This window comes from Delphinus delphis, chromosome X (assembly GCF_949987515.2).
Source record: "Delphinus delphis chromosome X, mDelDel1.2, whole genome shotgun sequence".
In the NCBI taxonomy this organism is placed as follows: Eukaryota; Metazoa; Chordata; class Mammalia; order Artiodactyla; family Delphinidae; genus Delphinus; species Delphinus delphis.
The window spans coordinates 93,963,295-93,987,292 of NC_082704.1; the positions used below are offsets into that span (position 1 = coordinate 93,963,295).

General features: G+C 39.6%; 1 protein-coding gene across 1 annotated transcript in view; it reads right to left on the bottom strand.

Moving 5' to 3' along the window:
* Positions 1–2,751: 2,751 nt before the first annotated feature.
* The window catches only part of OTC (ornithine transcarbamylase), a 56,247-nt gene continuing 35,000 nt past the window's right edge, over positions 2,752–23,998 (bottom strand). The window contains exons 5-10 of the mRNA XM_060002891.1: positions 18,955–19,108; positions 17,011–17,133; positions 11,480–11,533; positions 11,250–11,399; positions 9,476–9,613; positions 2,752–3,754 (exon numbers count right to left, since the gene is read on the bottom strand). Of these exons, the coding sequence (XP_059858874.1) occupies positions 3,695–3,754; positions 9,476–9,613; positions 11,250–11,399; positions 11,480–11,533; positions 17,011–17,133; positions 18,955–19,108 (679 nt within the window). The 3' untranslated portion in view covers positions 2,752–3,694. The remainder of the gene's footprint in view (positions 3,755–9,475; positions 9,614–11,249; positions 11,400–11,479; positions 11,534–17,010; positions 17,134–18,954; positions 19,109–23,998) is intronic.

The following is a 23,998-nucleotide window of genomic DNA, read 5'->3' on the forward strand; positions in this document are numbered from 1 at the left end:
ATGGCTGAGGGTAGCAAAAGGGGCAGCTGTGAGCCATTAGTATCCAACCCTGACAGCAGCTGGGGGGTGGGCGAACCCAGGTTAATAGACATCTGGTTGAGACACCAACAGCATCTACTACATGAATGCTTTTTGGATCACTGTTCACATCCCTGAAATCTGTATCGATCTCTGCTTAGGTGTGAACTCTCCTCTCATCTGTTGGCCTCATAGAATCCAAGTCCTGGACCAGCCAGTTTCCTATTCCCCATTCAGCCATTGAAGTAAGTCAAGTCAAGTGGCTACATTTGTAGGATCCCAGATAGTTCGCAGAGGGTGTTGAACACATGCATTATCCCTCCCTGTAGAATATCTTTCTATCCTAGGAACATTTTATTGTTATTTCCTGTTTCCTTCTTTTGTAAAATGAAGGGATGATCTGGATCATTTCTAAGCCTCATTCCAGTTTAAAAATTCACTCGCCTAACGATTTTGCTGCAGAAGGCAGCTGTTGTACCTGCATTGCCTCTGGGAATGAGTTTCACAAAAACATGGATTAGAAACTAAGTCCAGTGTCATTGATACAAGTCAGGCACTGTTCAAACTGTGAAAAGATTTAGTCCATATAAAGGAGTGCACTTCCACTTGTTCTGACCACGATTCTTTTATCAATAATTGATATTAAATTTACTGGATAATTATGAGGGATGAATTACTTTAAAATATTAGAGAACTGCAGAGTTGATTGCAAATTCCTGCCTCAATGATCTGTGTCATGTGTTTGCCACACAAAAATGCACAGATGCTATCATTTCCATTCCCAATATTACAGTGCATCAGCACTTAAATTAAGGGCTTCAGGAAGGTTTCACAATGGCAAAGCAATATATCGTTGAAACTCTGGCAGAAACTGAGGCAAAACTGCAAAAGTATCACTGAAGTGTCCCTATGTGTCTCCTTTTAATCAAGTACAAGCTGATATTGAAAAAAATTCCTGATGGAAATAACTGAAAGTAGGTCTACCCCGACCAGATACTGGCCCTTTGTGTGACTTAAAACAAAGCACCTAGTCAGGTTTATAAAACACTGAAAAGTGTCCCCTCTCGCTGGACAACTTACAAAAATGTCATTCCTTCCTTCTGGCTGCAAGGCCTATAAGGAGGCACAAGCCTTGGTATCTGAAGTGCAGACCGGGTTTTAACCCTTACTCACACCTTTTACCTGAGACCTTTGCACAGAGTACATCTTGCATGTCAGTATATAGTGTTCCTGGTTGTAGGTGTCCAATCATTGTGACTTGACCGGTTTTCCATTCTTTGATATGACCTTTCGTATTTGTCATCAATCCTACAAAATTGCTGAGTAGCACCATGTCTGAAGACATGCTGCAGCTCATCTCCATTGATGAAACTGTCCAAGACAAAAATGCCCAAAAAAGAATGTGTTCTGGACACCCTCTCTGTATGTATTCTTCGTTCCTTTTTATCATATGAGAAGATTTGCCTTGGAACTTTGGCATTGGACCAAGAGGCCCTCACCATGTTACTGAAGTTCTAGGGTCGCTTATTTGTGTAGGAGCTCTAATGTGGCATGCCATGCTAATCTATGCAGATCTTTCTGCCTGGGGGTGTTACAACAGTCAAATTGTTAGCACAATATTTGTTCGAATATCTGACATTGAATTATTTTTCTTAAGTTCCTAGAAACATCACTGCAGGAAAAAAGAAAACAACTGATAATTCTTCCCCTACATGGAAATCATTGCAGTGTAATTACATGGTGTTTTTACTTCCATCGTTACAGTGGAGAAAGCCTGGAAGAAAGGAACTCTTTGACTAGTTATATTAATTAAGTCGATAGGATCTACTACACCAGCAGCCCAAGGGTCATTGCTGGAGTTTTTGTTAATCTCTGTCATTACAGTAGTTACACAGGAAAGGGAGTGAGGGAGAAAGGGGTAAAAAGAAACAGGAGATAACATACCTTTGGAAAAATTAATATCAATACTAAATCTTCCTTCCCGGTTTTCTTTATTCCTGACAATATAAATAATGTCTTCTTAAGATGAAAAGTTAAGAAAGCAAATAAATTCCTACAGGCTTAGGTTGAGAACAGTGTTAATTTGTGTGTTCATAAAAAAGAAAGCTTCGGGGCGTTTTGAGGTAAGGTAACTACATTTTGGCAAGAAAATGATACAAGTTCTTTCTGATTGAGGGAAGATTATACCTTCTGTTTGGTTCAGAGAATAGCCAGTAAAGAGATGAGAGCTCGTTACCGTAGGAGACTGTTTAGAAAGTGGAGTGATACTCAGGATTATGTCCTTTGTGTATAGACTCACGGCACCTCCTAGTTAAATTGTTCTTATACCCTCTGCCGAAAGAAGATAGTTCATGAAACTCCACACTTTCTTTCTGAAGTGCTCCCAATAAATTACCATAAACATGAAAGTCACCTTTGATATTTACTAGAAAAATTGATTTTTTTCCTGTAATATTACGAGCCTTCCTCCATCTCCCTACTAAATATGTTTTATTGCATCTTCATTGCACATCTGATTTGTAATTCATCTCATACTCCCTCATTTAGGTCATAGCTATCTGCTGAAGAATAGCAGTCAGCCAGCCTGGAAACATTCTTCCAATAGTAGAAATGGAATATAAAGGTAATTACTTTTCTTGTCCTCTGTAAAATATGTTACTTTTTTAAAGTTTCAGTTATTTAACATTTGAACTAAAGATTTCAAATTATATCATAATAATTCAACAATACACATTGTGTTCACCCACAAGAGACATCTAGCTTTAATTACATAATAATCCAGTAATGAAAAATTTTATTATCTTGAAGAAAAATTAGAGGAAAAAAATGGATTAAATGTAGCAAGTAGTAGAATTATGGAACTACCCAGTGTGTGGTGTGATTAGATGCGTGACAAGCACAAACATGAAAAAATTAAATTGGTCCTGCTGGAGAATTTGAACCTACTAAAATGTCACTAATGGATGTTATATTCCTAGCTAGGTATTCATGGTTTTACCACTTGTTCCCAAAGGCTTTTGTAGGCTTGTAACATTAAGTATTTATTATAGAAAAGAGATGTGTGCTCTTGAAGGACCCTCCTTCCACAAATGACTAGAAAAAACTCCAGAGTTTGGACATAATTATATCTGTTTTTCTAAGAATTTCATCATTTGCCTCCGTAAGTGAATGTCTGTCTACCTCATTTGCCTGAAAATTGTATTACATAAGCAAGACGGATCATCTGGCTCCCTTGTTGGTCCTAGGGGATATGAACACAGCCCACACATCTACCAGCAGCTGACTGTCTGGTAAATGTTTACTTATAAATTAGTGTGGGCGATAATTTATTAAGGTAGTAAGCGTAGATTACATTTAATGGCTTAGGCATTATGTGTTATGAACACAGTATTTTATGTTTAGTTGAAGCAAACGTATATGATTATGAATGTGGTACCCAAATGTAACTCAGAAATTGTGAATTAGAAAGTTTAAACGAAGTTAAGCCACGTGTTACAGTGCATCAGCACTTAAATTAAGGGCTTCAGGAAGGTTTCACAATGGCAAAGCAATGTATCATTCACCTATACCCTGTATCAAGATTTGTTTATTTCTTCGATTCTCTTCTCCTTCCCTCATAAACTGACTCGTTCTGTTACTGAAGAAGATGGTTTCTCTCTTGAGAAGCATCCCGGCATTAAAACTTCGGCTTCTGGAGCTGAGGCGAGTAATCTGTCAGCAGGGACACCATGACAGCCTGGGATGACACACAGAGAAAGAGAAAGAAAGAAATGGGTAAACATTAGCAAGAGTCTGTTTAGGGACCTACGGAAGAGGATCCGGGTTGCAGCTTTGAAGGCCTATGGTTGAAATGTGTTTTCCCGAGGAAATGATAAGGGGACGGTTCTGAACTAATATTTATTTTTATTTGGATAAAGGGAGGTCAGGAGGGATCAGGGTGACCCCAATACATACACAAACACCATGCTTATTTAGGCCTCATTCCAGGACTAGTGGGGGAGAGAGCTGAAGTGAGATTCCAAGGTGGTAGCCATGATTGGATTTTCTAGTCATAGTGAAACCTAGGTATTGGCTGGTTTTAGAGAAATAGAATCCCTCCCATCCTTGTGTTTACACTGTGGTTTGGCTACTTGTAACCTAGAGAAGGTTAGAATAAATCAGATGTAGAGTAGTTAAGGTAAATCATTTAGGTTAATGAATAATGTCTTTCCGAATCTGGGTCCTCATGAAAGAGTGTTTATAACCAAGAGTACAGCTTCCCATTAGGCTGGCAGCTACAAATGGGAATTTTCACCTTTACTCTTCCCAACTTCCACAAGAATGCCAATAGTAATAAGATCAGAAACAGTGATGACAGATGTTGATTGAGTGCTTGCTATGTACCAGACGAAGTGCCTTATCATGTGTTAGTCGGTTAAGAAGTATTTGCCAGGCACTGTGCTAGGTGCTACGGTGAGGCAGAGAGAACTGTCTGTGCATTATCTCATGTAACGCAACAACCTTCTAAGGCAACTTGTGTTATTATCGCTTATAGATGAGAAACTCGATCCTGGAAACAACACAGAGTACAGAATTGGGTTTGGACCCAGGTTTCTCTGACTCCACGCTTAAGAGGTAGTTTTACTGCCTTTCAGGTACTTGCTCTTGCTTTTTGACCAAGCAAGAGCAGGTCTTGTCTTTCAGATGTGCCCATTGAAAATATTTATTGAAGAGTTACCATGTGCTGGGCCCTGTGCTGACTGCTTTATGTGCATCGTACTATTATGATCCATTCCTACTATGTGAGGTAGGAAGAGATATAAAATACAGATGAGGAAACTGAAGCATAGGTATTTTCCTGAGTGGTGGTAGTAAGGGGTGGATCTGGACTTGCCTGTCCTGGACCTTGACCACCATTTTCATATGAATAACCTGGGCTTAGAGGAGTTATGGTACTTTCCCAAGATCACACAGAGAGCCAGAATATTAACCTGACTTCCAAAGCCTGTGTTCTAGAACCAACCAGTACTCTGTATTGCCTTCAGGCTACAAAAATGTATTGAGCACATATTTAGGGTATTTTGTCAGGTACCCTTCTAGGTATAATGAAGGACATTACAGACAAGATCAATGCTCTTATGAAGGAGTTTTCATTATAGGGAGGGGACAGGCAAGAAACAAAAAAGAAAATATCAAGGAGTGATAAATGTCATTAGAAAATAAAAAACAGGATAAAGGAGGCTGGGGAACCATTTAAGAGAGGGTGGCCAGGGAAGATCTTGTTAAAGAATGACATTTAAGTTGAGATCTGAATGGCAAGGAGAAAATAGAAAGGTCAAACACTGGGATAAGAACATGTTCCAGGAAAATATTTTAAGCTTTTTTATGGGTTCCTGGGATCACATCTCAGGTTTGGTTTTGTTTTTAATGGTCACTGCATATGTCAAATTTATTTTCAAATACTAAATCTTAGAAAGTCAGTTAGGAATGGAGTTGCCAGATTTAGTTAGACACATACGTACATATATACATACATAAATAAATAAATAGGCATTTCAGATAAACAATAATTTTTCTTAAACTATAAATATGTTCCAAATATTGCATGGGACACGTCTATACTAAACAATTATTTATTGTTTATTTGAAGCTCCAGTTTAGCTGGGTATCCTGTATTTTATCTGGCACCCCTAACTTGGAGAGAAGAGACGATAAAATACTATGAACTACGTTCGCAATAGTGTTGTGTATCTAAGGGTCATCACGATAGCAGTGCTTTGAAGTGGCAGATTTTTTGCAGGATCCCTTTAGGTTACTTCAGCTCCACAGTAAAATTTGTAGGCAGAGGAAGAAACCCACCTGACTCTTCATGAGTCCTACAGCCTTAGTAATTATTGAAAAATACAAAAGGTAACTTTGTGGGAAGGAGAGCATGCATGTCCGTGTGTGTGTGTGTGTGTGTGTGTGTGTGTGTGTGTGTGTGTGTGTGTGTTTTAAACAAAGGGATCAAAAGGCCTGTGCCCTATGGAGAGAATGATGTGATTACTGGAGTGTTCTGAACAGCACTGCTGGAAATCGCCCAGCAGGAAGGCCTTAAAAAGCTACTGTGAGTGCTGAAAGAGTATACTTTTGCTTTAAAAATATTATATGCTTTTAGAACAAGCCCTTCACCTTATTTAGTTATTACATTAGTCATTATGGGCACCTCAGAACTTGAGGATAGATTGTATCTTTCCTTCCTTCTTCTATCCTGATTGTAAATGAAATTGTGTACGTGGAAATCATTCTCTAGAGAGTAGTGCTATCCAATAGGACTTTCTGCCATGATGGAAATGTTCTATGTCTGTGCTGTCCAATACAAATAGTGTAGCCACCAGCCATATGTGGCTTTTGAGCACTTAAAATGTGGTTAGTATGTCTGAGGAATTGAATCTTATATTTTATTGTCTTTTAATTAGCTTAAGTCTAAATTTAGGGACTACCCTGGCGGTGCAGTGGTTAAGACTCCACGCTTCCACTGCAGGGGGCGCCGGTTCGATCCCTGGTCAGGGAACCAAGATCACACATGCTGCACGGCACAGCCAAAAAAAAAAAAAATTAAATACCCACATGCGCCTCGTGGCTACTGTATTGGATAGGGAAATTCTAGAGGAAAACAAGTACTGTGCCTTTAGAACATTCCAGAAGACTCTATCACAGCAATGCTGAGCCTAAATGCCATTCTAAATAAGCTGTCTAAGAATAATTTCTTTGCCTATGAAATAGGAATTTAGACTAGGCAATCTCTAAGGTCTCATCCCTCGAAAATGCCATGCTTCTATGAATTGTACAGGCTATGTGGGGACTGCACAGTGTTCACTTTTTTATCTCCAGTGCCTGCCAGAGGGCCTGGCACACAGTAGATGTTCAGTATATGATTGCTGAAATGAACTTAATTCAATGGGACTGCCAAATCATCTGGCTCAGAGACATAAAGAGGACAGCATGTGTGTCACCAACCCCCTTCCAGAATCCACGTCAGGTCTCACTAGTCAGTTATGCCACTCTTTCCTTCCAAGACCACAGGCAGGCTTAGAACCTTCTGAACATAGGACTCTAAGTAGCCTGTTAATGAGATTGAGGACCTAAAAATTAAAATCACTTGCCATCGATATGGCTTGATCTGATTATTTTATATGTGAGGAAACTGGGACCCAGAGAGGTAACACTTATGCAATATGACACAGCTGACAGTTGTGACATCAGAGACAGTTATAGAATTCAAGTCTCCTCACTCCCAGTCGAGTATTCTTTCTATTCTAGATTCTCTACTTTCATTTTAATATGACTATGCCTCTTGTTTTCTTTAAAATATATTTTCCCATTAAGGAAAGGAAGATGGGAGATGGAGAGATGGTGGTAGGACTTAGATGGTGGAAAGTGGGTGGGCATAACATTTCACTGTGTGTATGTATAATATATACACTCCAAACATTTCAATTATGTGAATGCATTAAGTACTTAATTTTTTAAGTAAATTCAATTGAAAGATGTGCATAGTAAGCTCTTTAAAAATTCAGATGTGAAGAGACTCTTCATAAATGATATTTTAGAAAGCTTACTTTTAGTTTCCCCCTCTGAATTTCAACAAAGGACCTATTTTAACAGATTTGGGTTGAAAAAATGTATCTTTGTAACTTCAGTCATCCTCTGATAAAGAATAGAGCCTGAGGCCTATGTTTCTTCCTGAGGTATATGGGTTGGAGAGCTCACATTTCTTTTTTCGTCATCTGGATCTTTGCTCCTCAAAATGTGGTCCACAGGACAGCAGCATCGGCATTACCTGGTTGCTTGTTAGAAATGCTGAATCTTGGGCCCCATCTCAGACCAAATCCAAATCTGCACTTTAACAAGATCCCTAGGTGATTCAAATAGACATTAAAGCTTCAGAGGCACTGGTCTAAATGACATGACAGTTGCCATTTTGGCCAAAGTTAGTGTCCTGAGGTGGCAAGCTGGAAGGTACAGTCAAACAAACAAACAAACAAAATCATCCCTCTTGTTAGATATGACAACTTTAGGCCTGATACACAACTTTTCATTGCAAAGGGAGTCGTGATTGGCTTCCAGTCAGCTATAGTAGAGCTTAGATCTCTGCTGGTCACTGCATTAGATGAACAGTGAAGATGATGGTGGTGATGATAATTATAATAACATTTACAGTGCATTAGATAACATACTAAATGTTTTACATGCATTATTTAATGCTCACGATAACCCTATCTATATCCATTTATAGATTACATAAATAATTAGCAGATAGTCCTTTCCAGCTTGTTTTTATCTACTCCGTATACTGAAAGCTATAAACTACATTTCCCAGACTCCCTTGTAGCTGGGGTGCAGGCATGCCACTCAGCTGCATCTTGCAGCCATAAGTGAACAACATGCAGTGGAAGCCACCTCTGGGAGATTGGATCTTCTGGTTCATATGCAGGTGGGGGAAACTATAATGGACTATCTGGCATTTAGTTTCCAGGGCATTAGGTACCAGGCTATGGGTGCCCGTGTCAGTGGTGTTTTGGTTACAAAACAACCACAGTGTTGCTGGGCAATTTTCCTGCCTGTGTTGTTTCTGAATATGTGATACACAAGAAGGTTTCGCTGCACCCTCTTTCCCCAGAGATTCTGGGAGGTGCCTAACATCTTTTAGCAAATTCCTTTTTATTTCTCTACCTGAAGGGGACTCTATTGTTTGCCAGTAAGACCCTGGCTGGTATAGTAATTGAGATCAGTTCAATCGCTAAAAGATGGTGGTACTAAATTAGGGCACTGGAGTATTCCGTTTTCCAGAAAAGACAATGGTGTTTGGGATATGGTAAAGCAGAGATGTGAGGTTAATATTTCCTAGAATAGTGGTGATGAAGATGAAACTAGTGGCATTTTGTTAAAGGGACCAATAATTTTTAAGATTAGTCTTGCTGCAATTTTGGAAATGTTCTATGCCTAAAAACAAACGTGTCTGTGGGGCTAAAGCCAATAGAGAACCAAAACAATTATCTAGGCAAGGAATGAAAGAAAGAAAGGGAGGAGAAAGGAAATAAGATTTCTTTGAATGCCCACTTTGTGCCAGGCACTGAATTAGGGGCTTCTATAAACATTAACAAGGGGATTTTTAAATTATTGTATAAGAATTCTACAACTTATCATGGTTGGCAGGCAATGGTGGCTCGTGCTCACACTGATCAAGAACAGTAAGAATTTTGACTAAAATAGATATATTTCGATGGGGGTCAGTTTTACTCCATTGAAAATATACTATAAATGCTTTAAGCAATAATAATCTATTATGAACTTTCTGAAAAAAAAGTAGACGCCACCTGAGCAAGTAATGTGTGTGGGTAATCCCAGCTGCTTATTATTGACCAAAAGGCATGGATGACCAAGTAGGAGGCCACACAGAGAATTCCCTCTCCTCCAGTCACCATTTCTTGCTTACCATGATTGTCCACTTTCTGTTTTCGGCCTCTGGGAATACAAGTGATCGTGGAGAATAAAACACTTCATCGTCCACTTCTTCTGGCTTTCTGGGCAAGCAGTGTAAAAATGTCCAGTCTGAAGCAGCAACTTTAGCCATCTAAAGAAGAGATGGGGTTAAGACTGTGTTTTGACTCTTATATGTGGCTATCACATTTGTCTTCTTCACAGTCAGAGTCTCTGACTCTGACCCGGGGTCAAAGGTCAATGCAAAGAGAGAGATAAAGGGGGCACAGTGAGGGTTTGAGCTCAAGGCACCCATCGGAAATGTATATGGTACTTTCAACTTATGGAACTTTCTAGTCATTTTTTTTGATTTGGGAGATCACCACTCCAAATTAAACCACTAACTCAGTTTTCTGGTACTCTGTCTAGTGAGTTGATGGACACTTGAGTAAGGAACTCTACTAGGGTAATATGTGGCTGATAGCAAAAGTCACCAGTTACACCCCAATGTATTTTAAAGGTTGCGTTTACGTGATAGTGTTATATTTTTAGCTTATCTCAAAATTATGGTCTTTAGCACTTGAAGCATACTTCATTACTAGTTAAAACAATTTTGAAAAAGAGCTCTGAGATAGGAGTGCATTAAACAGGATTATGGGCACTATGCACTAGGTGGTTCATTCTTCATGCAAATGTCCTAGTAATTTTAATTTTCTCTAACAGTTAATTCCTGAAAATTACATTTTCCCATCCATTTTCTTCGTTCACTTACAGATTCAAAACTACATTCCCTCATAAATTATTACCTCAAAATTACTGCCTTTGTACTAATTTTTTTTGTTTTTGTTAAAAAAACAATAGAAAATAGGCAAAGGATAATATGATATAATATGAAAGAATATTATAGTTTATAGAAGAAGATATGGAAATGGCCAATAAACATGAAAAGATGTTTAACTTCGTTAGTAATCAGAGAAATACAAATTTTAAAAAGCATGAGATACAGATTTTTAAAAGTCAAAAATGTAAATTGCAACTAAGAACGGAGAGAGTGTGGAGGGATTATAAATTGTCAATCCTTTTTGGATGGGCAGTTTAGCAGCATTTCTCATATTTTCAAAAGTATATACCACTTCACGCAGAAATTCTTCTCCCTAGAAGGAGGATTCTATTCTCTAGTAATACCTGCACAAAGAAATATATATAAAATGATCTTCATTGCAGCATTGTTTGTAATTGGAAATAGCCTAATTTTTCAACAGGAAACATTTTAGGTAAAATATGTTCCACTCATACTTTGGAATTCTATGCAGCCATTAAAAAGAATGAAAAATATCTGAATGAATGGACAAGAAAATCTAAGATGTGTTAGGTGGAAAAAATAAGTCACAATAATATGTCTAATCTACCATTTATGATAAATCATTAGGGGTGGAGGGGTGTGTGTGTGTGTGTGTGTGTGTGTGTGTTTGTAGGACTATGTAAATACACAGAAAAGGTCTGCAAAGAGACACAAAGGGCAAAGAATTCTGATGCGTCCACCATTGTGAGAGGGAAAAGCTTGCTTCTCTCTTCTGCCTGGGTTTCAATTCCTTCATCCCAGACAAAAGTGTCTTTCCAAAGGACAGAGCTAATCTTCAGGAGGAGAGAAATCACTGGGGGATACAGTCAGTGAGTCCTTTATAGGGAATGAAGGGACAGTCTGTTCTCCCCAAAGTGAATGAGTGATTAGATGATTCTGGCCTTTATGAATGGAATTAATGAACCTTAAGAGAGGCATCAGTTTGTACCTTCATTGTAACCTGGTAACCCTGGAAAGCCTGGAGCCGCTTTTTCTTCTCCTCTTCTTGCCCCATACTTATCCAAGTGTCTGTAATTAATACATTGCCTCCACGAGCCGCTTCCAATGGATCGTTCATCAGTGACAGCTTGGTACCATTCTGGCATACACGAGCAAGCCGGTTAAAGAACTTCACAGGACAGGGAAAGACAGTTACACCTTTACATATAAGGAGCATACCTCCTTGGTATACTGCTCTGCCAACTTGGTTATGCCGGGATCAGGCTCATAACCCTGCAGGGGGAAGAATGAACTCTGATTTAGATAGTTTTCTTATAAATGCCTTCTTATACATGCATTATTTTCCTTTCAACAATATCCCTGCTCTCCTTCCTGTTTTTGCTCTAAGTTGTAGCTCAACCATGTTCAGTAGAATATGATGTTGACATCTAGAATTTCAAACCTTAATGGTGCTTTGGGGGAATTTAAAAAGGTAATCAATTGCCCCATTTGTCTTTTATTATCTTTGACCTCGTTCGTCATAAAGACAAATGGGGTGTGGTGCTTTCCAGCTCTCGGTAGCACCTCTTCTTGTCCTCTAATAGTTTAAGAGGATTATATACATAATTCTACAACTTAATGCATTTTTGTTGCAGAGTCTCTCCACAAGCTGTTTTTTTTTTTTAATGCTATTTTTGTCTGAAATGCTTTTTCCCACCCACGCCACGTGGATAATGCTTTCGGGTCGCAGCTCAAATGTTTCCTCCTCAGAGAAACCTTCCCTCACCACGTGAGCTAAATACTCAGAGCCCACATGCACACATCTTACTCTTGTGCGCTCACCGGCCAGGATTCTGTGTGCAGGGAGCTTGCTTTGAAATGGCCTTTGCACAGCAAGTATACAGTTTTTGCTGAAATATATTCGTTTGGGTTGGTTTGGTGAGGGCAGGGTCGGGACTTGGGTGAGGCAAGCGCTCACTGTCAGGCGTGCAAACACAAATTTTGCACCCTGGGTACCTCACTTGCTCAGTCTGGTCTGAACCCTAGGTGGGGGACGACACTGTGGGAACAGCTAAAGTCCCCCAAGCTATTCCAGACCCCACAGGTAACCCCTCTGCCTCCATCCACACCCTCCAATCTGCTCTATACGCAGCAGAAAGAATTGTTTTATCCGAAGCCTTCAATGTTTACTACTTGTTTCTTAAGTCGAAGCCGATTAAGAGTATCAAGGCTCCCCGCCGACATCTCCTGCTTCTGTCTCTTTTAATTTTGCTCAACATCTTGCTGCAGGAAAGCCAATCTCATTGTCATCCTTGTACACGTCTTGCCCTTTTCTGCCATCCCAGCCTTTCACCCTTGCACACCTCCCCCTTTGTCCCCTTCCGGGCGTCTTCATTGGAACATGTCAGCTCCTCCTTTGTCAAAACTCTAGGCCTGCCTCACCTCTGGACCCTCCATGTGGAAGGCTTGTCAGTCCAAACACCATAATTATTCTCATCATCCTCCATCCTTCTTGTTTTTCTGAATTCTTAGAATTTATTTTTGACTCGGTTTTATAAACTCTCAGTAGGACATTGTGATGGGTGCTGTGATGTGTCACCCAGATCCCCCTTCATGAATAAAAGACTTACTGTCCCAGCTGCTGCATGTGCGCCAGAAGATGGCTTTCAGCTGTCAGCCCTCTTCGGGCACTGCCTCAGCTGCACAGAAGCCGACTCACCCAGGGTCACGTACCCTTCCAAGGCCACCTGCATCCAGTGACTGATTGGCAGGAGGACATAAAAACCTGACTCCATCCTCCCAACTTGGGACAGCCCTAAATGGCCATCTCAGATCTAGAATTCTCCATAAGGTCGGCTGAGTTTGCTCTTGGGCCTGCATCGCAGTTCGGTTTCTCCCTCTGCACTCCTGCTTCCTTCGCCTCCCTTCTCAAGGGCACGGTGTCATAAACATCCTGCACGTCCTGCATGCCAAACTCTCAGAATCTGCTTCCCAGGAAACTCGACCCACAACAGGCATGTTCAGATTTAGTCATTTGAAATTGTGTTTATTTGCACATAATTATCTATAATAGTTCCTTCTCTCATTAAAAAATTCTTGAGGAAAGAAACTGTCAGATGACGATGATACCTGCAGCTTTATCATCCTCAAATAGCCATAAATTCTGGAGCGTTGTTTCCTGAAATTTGGGGAAGGTAATTAATTTAGTAAGGCTTGCTAATTTAGTAACTAATGTTGTGACCATTCATACTGGTAAACATAAATGCAGAGGCTTGGCTATTACCCCATGTACCTCCTGCCCTGAAAATTTAGCTCTCCCTTTGGAAAGCAGGTTTTATACTCCCTAAGTATAATCATTCTTAGAGAAGGAATCAATAAGCACTTAGAGAACCAACAGAGAGGTTTGGAAATTAGAAAATCACCCAACCTTGCATGCGCTGGGCCATGACTGAGAATACAAAGAGGAATTCTTTACTCACAGCTCAGCTTTCAATACTAAATCACTCATTGGCTTTTACATAAATCTTAAAACCAGACGAAGAAGGTGATTAACAGACCCAGTTCAGTCTAAGTACTCACTTAGAACAATGTTAAAATCATTACCATCAATAGTTTATGGAACAATTTTACAATCAAGGACAAAATTACGTTTTCTTGAGTATGTAAGTTATTGGTTGAAGAATGGAGAAATAGATTAACTATGGCCTTGGAAACTTTTCAGTGCTTCTTAAGTTTACACTAAGTCTCCTAGCTTTATCTTTAAAGGAAATAGGTCTACTTATAAATTGATGGAAAAACTTCTACACTTCAGACTTTCCAGAAGACTTTTTAAAACTGTTACTCCCACCAAAATTTAACCAGGTTTTAGTACTCTTTATCATTTAAATGAGTTTCTGCATAAGAACAATACTGAAATTACTCTGTAATATTGGGATTTTTTCCTTTGATGTTAATAAAACATCTTTGACATGCAATAAAATGTTTAAATCATGTATTTCTCCAACAGAATAAAACCTTTCCAAAAACACCTTATAGCAGGGAACAACTATTGTCAACGTATGTTTTATCTGTAAAACCCAAATGCAGTAAGAGTTTGCATTAATATAAAGCCCTTCTTCAAGCTAGATTTGTAGTGAGAGTGTGCTAACTCTCCCCATAAAAATGAAGAAGAACTACCTTATTCACACGTCAGATCCGACCCTTTATTCCAGTTCATGCTGAATGAAAGAGGATTATCTGTTGTAAGGGTTAGCTGTCTGCATCCCCAAAGTTTACTATAATAGGGTGGCTTCCAATATATGCTGCTGCCTATGCCTTGACATTTCTTCTGTGGCAAGTGTATCAGGTAGAACAGTGTCCTCCAAAAATTCCTTCCCCACCAGAACCTCAGAATGTGACCTTTTTTAGAAGTAGGGTTTTTGCAGATGTAATTAGTTAAAAGGAGGTCATACTGGATTAGTGTTGGCTGAAATTTAATATGACTGCTATCCTCATAAGAAGAGGAACATTTGGGCAAGAAACACAGACATAAAGGGAAGAAGATGGAGGCAGAGATTGGAGTGATGCCGCCACAAGCCAAGGAATGCCTGGGGCGACCAGCAGTAGGAAGAGACAAGGACGGATCATCCCCTAGAGGCTTTGGAGGGGCTGTGGCCTTGCCAGCACCTTGACTTTGGGCTTCTAGTCTCCAGAGCTGTGGGATAATACATTTCTGTTGTTTTAAGCCACCCAGTAGGAATTTGTTATGGCAGTCCTGGGAAACTAAGGCAGCAGGTGCATTGACTCAAACTGGTTCGGCAAGAACACTAGAGAAAAGCATTTTGTTTTGTCTTATTTGTTTTATTTGGTTTTGGCAGGATGCAGCAATGCAAGTGCTCTACCCAGATGCCCTCAGAGGACCCCGTTTTCCATCTTTTGCCCCCTCTCCCCATTTCAGTGTGCTTTTAACACCTTACAGTCACAGCTCTTCTTCAGAAGATGGCCCACTGGCCACCGACTGCTTTTCCTGCCAAACGTGCCAGGGGATTCACCACCCTACCTCCCACGCTGCCCTTGGCCAATGTCTGGGTTCCAAGGATAACAGCCCATCTTCCTTGCCTTGGGTTGGGACAACTCTGGGGTATAACCTACACTCCAGAGCTCACTTGTTGGATCAGGCTGAAGCCCCCTTCTGTGGGACAGTGCCTGACATGGCACTTGGGTGACCAAATAACCCTAGCTTGCCTGGGACCCTCCCAGTTTTAGCACTGATAGTCCCATGTCCCCAGAAAGCCCTGGGTCCCTCTTAAACTCAAGAAGCAGAAGCAAGGAGGAATTTTTAGGCCTCACATATTCACCTCTGAATGTCTTCGCTTATCAGAGTGAACCACAGCAGTGACTACTGAGATAACAGCAAACACGTGTTCGGTCAGAAACACTGGTGGACAATTTTGTGAATCACCATCCCTTAATGAGAAGATCAGTTCTGTCTTTTACTTCGTTTCTGAAATGGCTTCTATTTAGGGGAGCTTTCCCCTCAAAAGACTCCTGATAGGAAATTGTAACTAATGAGAAACATAATGGTGAAATGAATTCAGTAGAGAGGGGGTATGTAAAAGGTTCGGTGGAGATCCTTCAGGACTGATTTGTGTATGAGTCTCTTGTAGAATTAGTTTTTATCCTCTAAAAGGCCTACTTATTTTGTATGAGGCTGGGAGTATCTTTTTTTTAAGTTTTATTGAAGTATAGTTGATTTACAATGTTGTGTTAATTTCAGCTGTACAGCAAAGTGACTCAGTTATACATATACAGATACATTCTTTTTCATATTCTTTTACCTTATAGTTTATCACAGGATATTGAATATAGTTCCCTGTGCTATACAGTAGGACCTTGTTGTTTATCCATCCTGTATATAATAGTTTGCATCTGTTAATCCCAAACTCGAGGCTGGGAGTATCTTAACATAGGGCTTCTCCTAGGGGGATCTGCACTTTTTTATTTTGGTGTATTTATTTACGGACTTAATATGAAGGTAGAACATTTACATGTTAAGAAATTCAAACCACATAAAAGGATATGCTGTGGAAATAAAGTCTCCCTCCTACCTCTATCCTTGAATCTCCCAGTTTCACTTCTCACAGACAACAATTATTACCAGTTTCTCGTGTATCATAAAGGGTTACTTTGGACCTATAAAAGAAGTCACGCTTCCCATACATCCTGGGAGAGATTAATAGCAGGGTAGGAAGTAAGTGGGGGTAGCTTCACAGCCAGGACTCAGATTTAAAAGGCTGAAGGGCCCCTGGATTTGAGTTTTGAAACACTAAGCTGGTGTACATGCCATTGCTGTGTCCTTCACATTAGAGTGAATTTTTTTTTTTTTACCGAATCGTAGTACTCAAAAAATGACAGCATCTTCCCCATGCCTTTTGGGATTTCTACGCTGTCTGGATTTCATTACTTTCTTCAGCCTTTGTGGTAGCAATGCACAAGAATGCCAGTCATCATAATGGCTGGTTTCAGGGTACTCAAAGGGATAATTCAGACATGCTTTTAACACAGACTTACAGGGTGAAAGGCATCAGGCAAGACTATCTCTTTTTGTAGAGATGGGAAATTGGAAACTCAAGAGGCCGGGTAGCTATAATAGTAGGGCTAGTAACATAACCTAAACTTTGTGGCCTCACCTGTCCTCTCCTTGAATGGAAGAGAGGTTTGTCTTTCACTAGGTAATTGCATCTGGGAATGATTTCAAAGGGGGTTAGTTTCGAGGCAGAAAGTTTCCCTACCTTTGGAGTAGCCACCTGAAGGTGCATCCCGAATTTCGCTGCACTCATCATGATGGAGTGCAGGATGTTATTCCCATCCCCAATCCAGCTGAGGGTAAGGCCTTTCAGAGAGCCGTAGTGTTCCTGAAAGGCAAGGGATGGAGGAGATTACATCTGGGAGGAAATCCACTCATGTGAAACAGTTATTAGGGTTACAATAAAGGAAACAATCTACATCTCAATTTTAAATGGTTTCTTGGAAAGAATAAGCTACTAATTTTTTTTTTCATTATACAGAGCAATTCAATAACGTGAAGGTACAATCACAAAAAAATAGCAATATGTCCTAATATCTTAAGCCAAGACATCACATGAACTCATACGGAGACTCATTTTCATATATTTCAAATCTGAATCTTTGTTGTATTTATTCTTTCATTCAACAAATTGAGAACCATCAATGTCCAGACACTGTCCTTGGCCCTGGAGATATAACAATGAACAAAGGAGACAAAAGTCACTGCCCTTATGAATCTTACACTTGCTGGTATAAGAAAGGGGAAATACAATGCACCTAGAACAGTGTAGCATGGTAGTTGAGTAAGTTCCCGTTTATATAAAGTTTAAAAACTATTAATACATTTGGTTGTTTATAGATATTGACATGTACAGTTAAAGTATAAAAACATGCTTGGAAATTATAAATACAAACACCAGGATAAAAATTTCTTTGCAGGGTTCGAGGAAATGGACTTCAACTCTTACCTGTAACATTTTATTTAAAAACAACAAAAAATTCTAAAGTAAGATTTGGCAAAACTGTATAATGGGCACATGGATATTTGTTTTACTTTCCTTGAAGTGTCTGTAGGTTTCGTATATCTTATACGTTTATATATTTATAAAGATAAGATTTTAAAAACAGAAAGGCTAACTAATTTGAAGATCACAGAACTACTGGGTGGCTAAGCTTGGATGTAAATCCAGGTTCATCTGATTTAGATTCCACGCCCTTAATAAGCTGCTGTGTATTCATTCGGCTCCTACTTTGAGAATTTCCTTTATGAAGGCATTGCACCAGGTCCTGCAGGGGACAATATGATGAGTAGAACATTTCACTATACCTGATGAATGTATAATCTAGTAATGATAAAGCCCCAAGGGGAAGCATTAATTATCTGACGTATATGTAAAGCCACAAATACAAACAGCCACTTGGTATCTAACATCGTTGTGTCATCCTCTCTGCATTAATCTTACCTTCATCACCAAAGAGTTTCATTTTGAGTTTAACCTGACATGTACATGTGTGTAGCTTATTCAAATGAGGAGGAAGATAGACCTACCTATCCAGTTTGCCCTGTCTCCCCAGAATAGTCCATAGACGCAGAAACCATGGTTGTTAGGATTCCCAGTGGCAAGACTCTGTAGATTGGCTGCGGCAAACCCAATGGGATGAATCTTTCAAAGTTATTCAGGTTTTTAATTTGAAGGAACATGGCTAAATTTGAGCCTCAATTCTATAAATTCTGCATGCTCTTAACTCCACTCTTAAGCAATTTATTAAAATGATAGAAAATGGCCTCCTTCTCAGAAAGTCATTTAGTAATTGACCATTTTGAATGTTCAAAGCACACTCCACCAGTCTTCACTGCCAAGTCACAGAGCCTGATATATATGGATTACATAACGATTCTTCCATTTTCTGTGCCCCAGCATTCCCTGTTCATCCACTGTGTTAAATATGGCACCAGAAGAGCAAAGGTTTGAGAACAGAAGTATCTATAATCTGTTTTTAGCAATGCCCTGTCTTCCTTGGATATCTAGTTGTACACATATGCCCTAATTCTTTGCCAAGATATTATTTGAAAACAAAACACCAATACCACAATTTAAATGCTTCCGTTTAGAGCTGGTTAGGAATTATTGATTCTGCTCTTGTGTGAGGCAAAGAAATAAGCCAACCTGGAGAGTGAGGTAATCAGCCAGGATCTGGATAGGATGGTACAAATCTGACAGCCCATTGACGATTGGGATGGATGCTTCTTTAGCCAGGATGTCCAGATCTGATTGTTTATACACTCGCGCCAACACTGCATCTGTCATGCTAGACAACACACTGTGACAAACCAAGAAAAAATCATCTAAGTTGATTATGCTTAATAATTCCTTCTAAATATAGGGTCTTAGACAGTAATAAGAAATGCTAATACATTAGAATTTTTACTGTTACAACTACCTATCAACCTGACGGATTTAAAAGCTAATAATAAACATGTAATCATTCCAGAAGCCAGATGTTGTTCCACTGATGTCTTAGCCAATGACCGCTGATTTTACTATTTTTTACGGAGATAAGAAACCAATTGTGAGCCTAGCAGTTGTGATAATGAATTATAATTGATATATGGCAGTTGGTAAAGTTAAAAGAGACAAGACCAGGGGCTTCCCTGGTGGCACAGTGGTTGAGAGTCCGCCTGCCGATGCAGGGGACACGGGTTCGTGCCCCGGTCAGGGAGGATCCCACATGCCGTGGAGCGGTTGGGCCCGTGAGCCACGGCCGCTGAGCCTGCGCGTCCGGAGCCTGTGCTCCGCAACGGGAGAGGCCACAACGGTGAGGGGCCCGCGTACCGCAAAAAAAAAAGAGAGACAAGACCAAAAACAAGATATACAAAGAAAAATTAATGAACTGGATTGCGGCATTTTGTGAGAGGGACATCATCTCACAAATATACACTTTCACTATAAAATTGAAGGTAGCAGTGTGGCAGCCAAAGAGGTGCATACAAAGGTTGTTTTGCAAGAGAGAACCTTCTGGGAGGAGTGCTATTAGCAGACAGCCCCCAGCTGCTGCACCTTTGGAGTCTGCTGCAGCATTCCTGCTGAGGCCACACCCTCCCCAGGCTGTTCCCACCAAGGACAGAGCACAGGAGGGCCCCAGAGCTGGGCCATTCTGCCTGACACGGGACATCTCTGATGGGCAGCAAAGATGGATATAACTATTCTCATTTTATAGCTGAAGGACCTGAGACAAAAAGAAGTTTAGTAACTTGCCCCAGATCACACAGCTAAGTAAGTTGGAGGAGCTCATATTCAAACCAAAGTCAGTTTAACTCAAAAGACCACGTTCTTACCATTACAACACATTGCCTCAAATTTGCAGATGATAAAAACCTGGAATGAGAAACTGGGATCCAGATTTTAAGCTCTCTCTATATGTCAGAGTGATGGTGGTCCCTCAGCTAAAGCTTCAGCCTTACAAAAATAACAGGGATGGCCTTTTGTTTAAAATCTTGGTTTCTTCTTATTTAAAGGGAAACCCCACAGCAGAGGCTTCTAACCATTTCAGTTTTAAGGAACTCTTTTTAATGGCAAAAAAAAAAATTGGAAAGCCTCCCATAATAGTAGTTATATTAAATATATAGAGTCATTATTATAAGGTATCCAGTTAGCCTTTGTAATTTTGGTTCTGTAACTTACTAGCTGTCTGACCTTGGACATGTTATTTAATTTCTCTATGACTTAGTTTCTTCATCTGTAAAACCATAATAACAATATCTATCCCATTGCGTTATTGTGAGGACTCATGAGATAACCTATATAAGATGCATATGCCTTGTTCATATGTATGCCTTGTTCATAGTTCATAAGTATGCCTTGTTCATAGTAGAAGATCAAAAAGTAATAGATGATATTACCATGTCAAAAGAAAATGTATAAAAACTGGAGCTAGTATTTAGTAAGGATTTCATAGATTTGTATTTTAATCATCATATATTTGGAAAATTAGTCCTTCTTATATATCTGAGACATATTATTTACTCAGTCTGTAGAAAACTTTTGCTGCTTATAAAATTCAATGACCACTAAAAAACTTCCTTGCTCCCAGGGATTAGAGAATCAAAGATTGAAAACCGTATTCCTGTAACAGTATTTTCTAGACTCAGGGTTTTTTTCAAATTTTCACAGATTTCTCATACACATAGTTCCCAGGTTTTCAGATTTCATGGATCAGCAAAATTTCTAAAAACATATGGAGATCAACATATGATTCCCAACTTTTTGTTTAGAAGATTAAGGGCATGAGAAACAAGCAAATAAACACATATAATATGTTAATATCTTCATTTAGTAAGAGAGGACATTTTAACAACAAAAAAGGTGTGAATGACCTAATCTCAGAAATGATCCTTGAATTAATTTAGCTTTTTGAAATTCACTATATTGTCTTTATTTTTCTTATTTTACAACTTCTGATGAAAACTTCCCATGGCAGGGCATCAGTGGAGGGGTCAAAATTTGGAAACCAGTGCTCTGAACTGTCTAAGCACATTGTACATTGTAGTTTGAAAGAGGTGAATAAAAGAGCCGCTTTAGAGTTTCTCTTGTAAAACAGGTGACGTTTGATGGTTGACTAAGACCGGGGTTTTCAATTTTTGCTGCATATGAAAGTCACCTGGAGAATTTTTAAAACTCTGGAGGCCCAGGCCATAATCTCTATCAATTTCATCAGGAAAATAGAATCTCTAGAGGTACGACCTAGAGATCAACATTTTAAAAAACTTTACAGAAAATTCCAGTGTGCAGCCAAGGTTGAGAACCAAAGCTAGAACCTCACTCCTCAAATCAACAGTATCAGCATCAGCCGGGAGCTTATTAGAACTGCAGAATCACGGGCCCCACCCAGATTTACTGAATCAGAATCTGTATTTTGACAAGGTTTCCAGGTGATTAATTTGCATATTAAAGTTTGAGACTCCTAATAAAGTGAAAATTGACGCCACCGTATTTTTGAAAGTATCATCCATTCTTTTCTTCAAAACCTAACCAGCCCCCCTCCCCTCCCCCGCAAACATCAAGAGATCAAGAGATGGCAGCCCACGAAGACAAAGGACTTTGTCCACAGTCTCGTTGGCAAGGAGTGCTTTCTAGTTCAGTTGAAAGAAAAAGGCATCTCAAATCCTGAAAAATGAATAATTTACTCCCTTCCATTAAGGCCCGCATCTTTACAGTAACCAGCTAGCCTGACCTATCTGGTGTCCTAAGGCAGTGGGTCCCAAACTTGGGTGTATATCAGAACTAAGTGAATAACTAATAAACAACAGAGGTCCAAGCTCCTGAAATAGGGTAGACTGGGTCTTTGTACTTTTACCAAGTTTCCCAAATAACTCAGATAACCTTCCAAAATTTGAGAACCACTGTCCTTAGACATAGGCTATTATGTTAAAAGAATCTCCCAGTCAGAAAAACAGATCTGAGTTCAGTTGTAGCCTCTCGAATAATTTTAGGGAGCTAGGACCATGGGCTGCCAACCTCTTATGGTTTTTATGAACTTTATGATGTGTTGTTAAGTTTTGCTATGTATGTCACAGATAAATGTTATCAACCTCATAGATGAGAAAACCAAGGCTTTTGAAAGGCTTGAAGTAATTAGAGCAAGGTTAGGAAAGAATAAAAAAGGATGAGGCTGAAAGAGGGAGACACTAGGAGAGCAACTGGAGAAGTCAATGCCCGATACACTTGAGTTTTTCAGGAATATTGGAAAAGGGCAGTTGTCGTCATTCCCTCCCTTGAACAATCCCAAGAGCTCTGGAACAAAGCAGCCAAAAGGCAAGCATGCATTTACTTGCCCTGTTTATAATGTGGAGTTGGTAACCCTGGAACCTCTGTGGTATAATCTCATGGAATAGTGACTGGTCTGCTTTACTGAGGTTGCCCAACACCTCCTAGAACAGAGGTTCTTGACCTTGGCTGCACATTAGTATCACCTATGAAGCTGTAAAAACCCTGTTGCCATATTCTGCCCTTTGGAAGTTTAAATTAGAAGCTATGGTGGGGGAGTCACATCAATATTTTTTTATAATTGCTTTACATACTTTATAAGATTTAATCATCATGATAATTTTAAAGGTTAAGTATGCATACTTTTTTTTTACATATACATGTATCTATTCTTTTTCAAATTCTTTTCCCATTTAGGTTGTTACATAATATTGAGCAGAGTTCCCTGTACTATACCCAGTAGGTCCTTGTTGGCTATCCATTTTAAATATAGCAGTGTGTACATGTCAATCCCAGACTCCCTAACTATCCCTCCCCACCACCCTTCCCCGCTGGTAACCGTAACTTCGCTCTCTAAGTCCGTGAGTCTGTTTCTGTTTTGTAAATAAGTTCATTTGTAACATTTTTTTTAGATTCTGCATATGTGATAGCATACGATATTTCTCTTTCTCTGTCTGACTTACTTCACTCAGTATGATAATCTCTAGGTCCATCCATGTTGCTGCAAATGGCATTAGTTCATTCTTTTTAATGGCTTAGTAATATTCCATTGTATATATGTACCACATCTTCTTTATCCATTCATCTATCGATGGATATACTTAGGTTGCTTTCATGTCCTGGCTATTGCAAACAGTGCTGCAATGAACATCGGGGTGCGTGTATCCTTTCAGACCATGTTTTTCTCTGGATATATGCCCAGGAGTGGGGTTGCAGGATCATATGGTAGCTCTTTTTAGTTTTTAAGGAACCTCCATACTGTTCTCCACAGTGGCTGTACCAATTTACATTCCCACCAACAGTGTAGGAGGGTTCCCTTCTCTCCACATCCTCTCCAGCATTTATTGTTTGTGGATTTTTTGATGATGGCCATTCTGACTGGTGTGAGGTGATATCTCTTTGTAGTTTTGATTTGCATTTCTCTAATAATTAGCGATCACATCAATATTTTTAAAGCTCCCCAGGTTATCCCTATCTGAAGACAAGGCTGAGAACTATTATCCTAGAAAATAGAGTGAGAAGGTGGGAGGAGAGTGGGATACTCTGCTGCTGGGTGGAACAATAGATCAGTGTAGAGGAGGAAAGTCTTAGTAGTTGCTGAAATCTCATACTATAGGAAAAGTGAGGGATAACAACACGATATGTTGTACTGGAAAGAACAAGATTTCATACACTTATAAAAGAAACACAGTTGACCCGTGAACGATGTGGATTTGAACTGCACAGG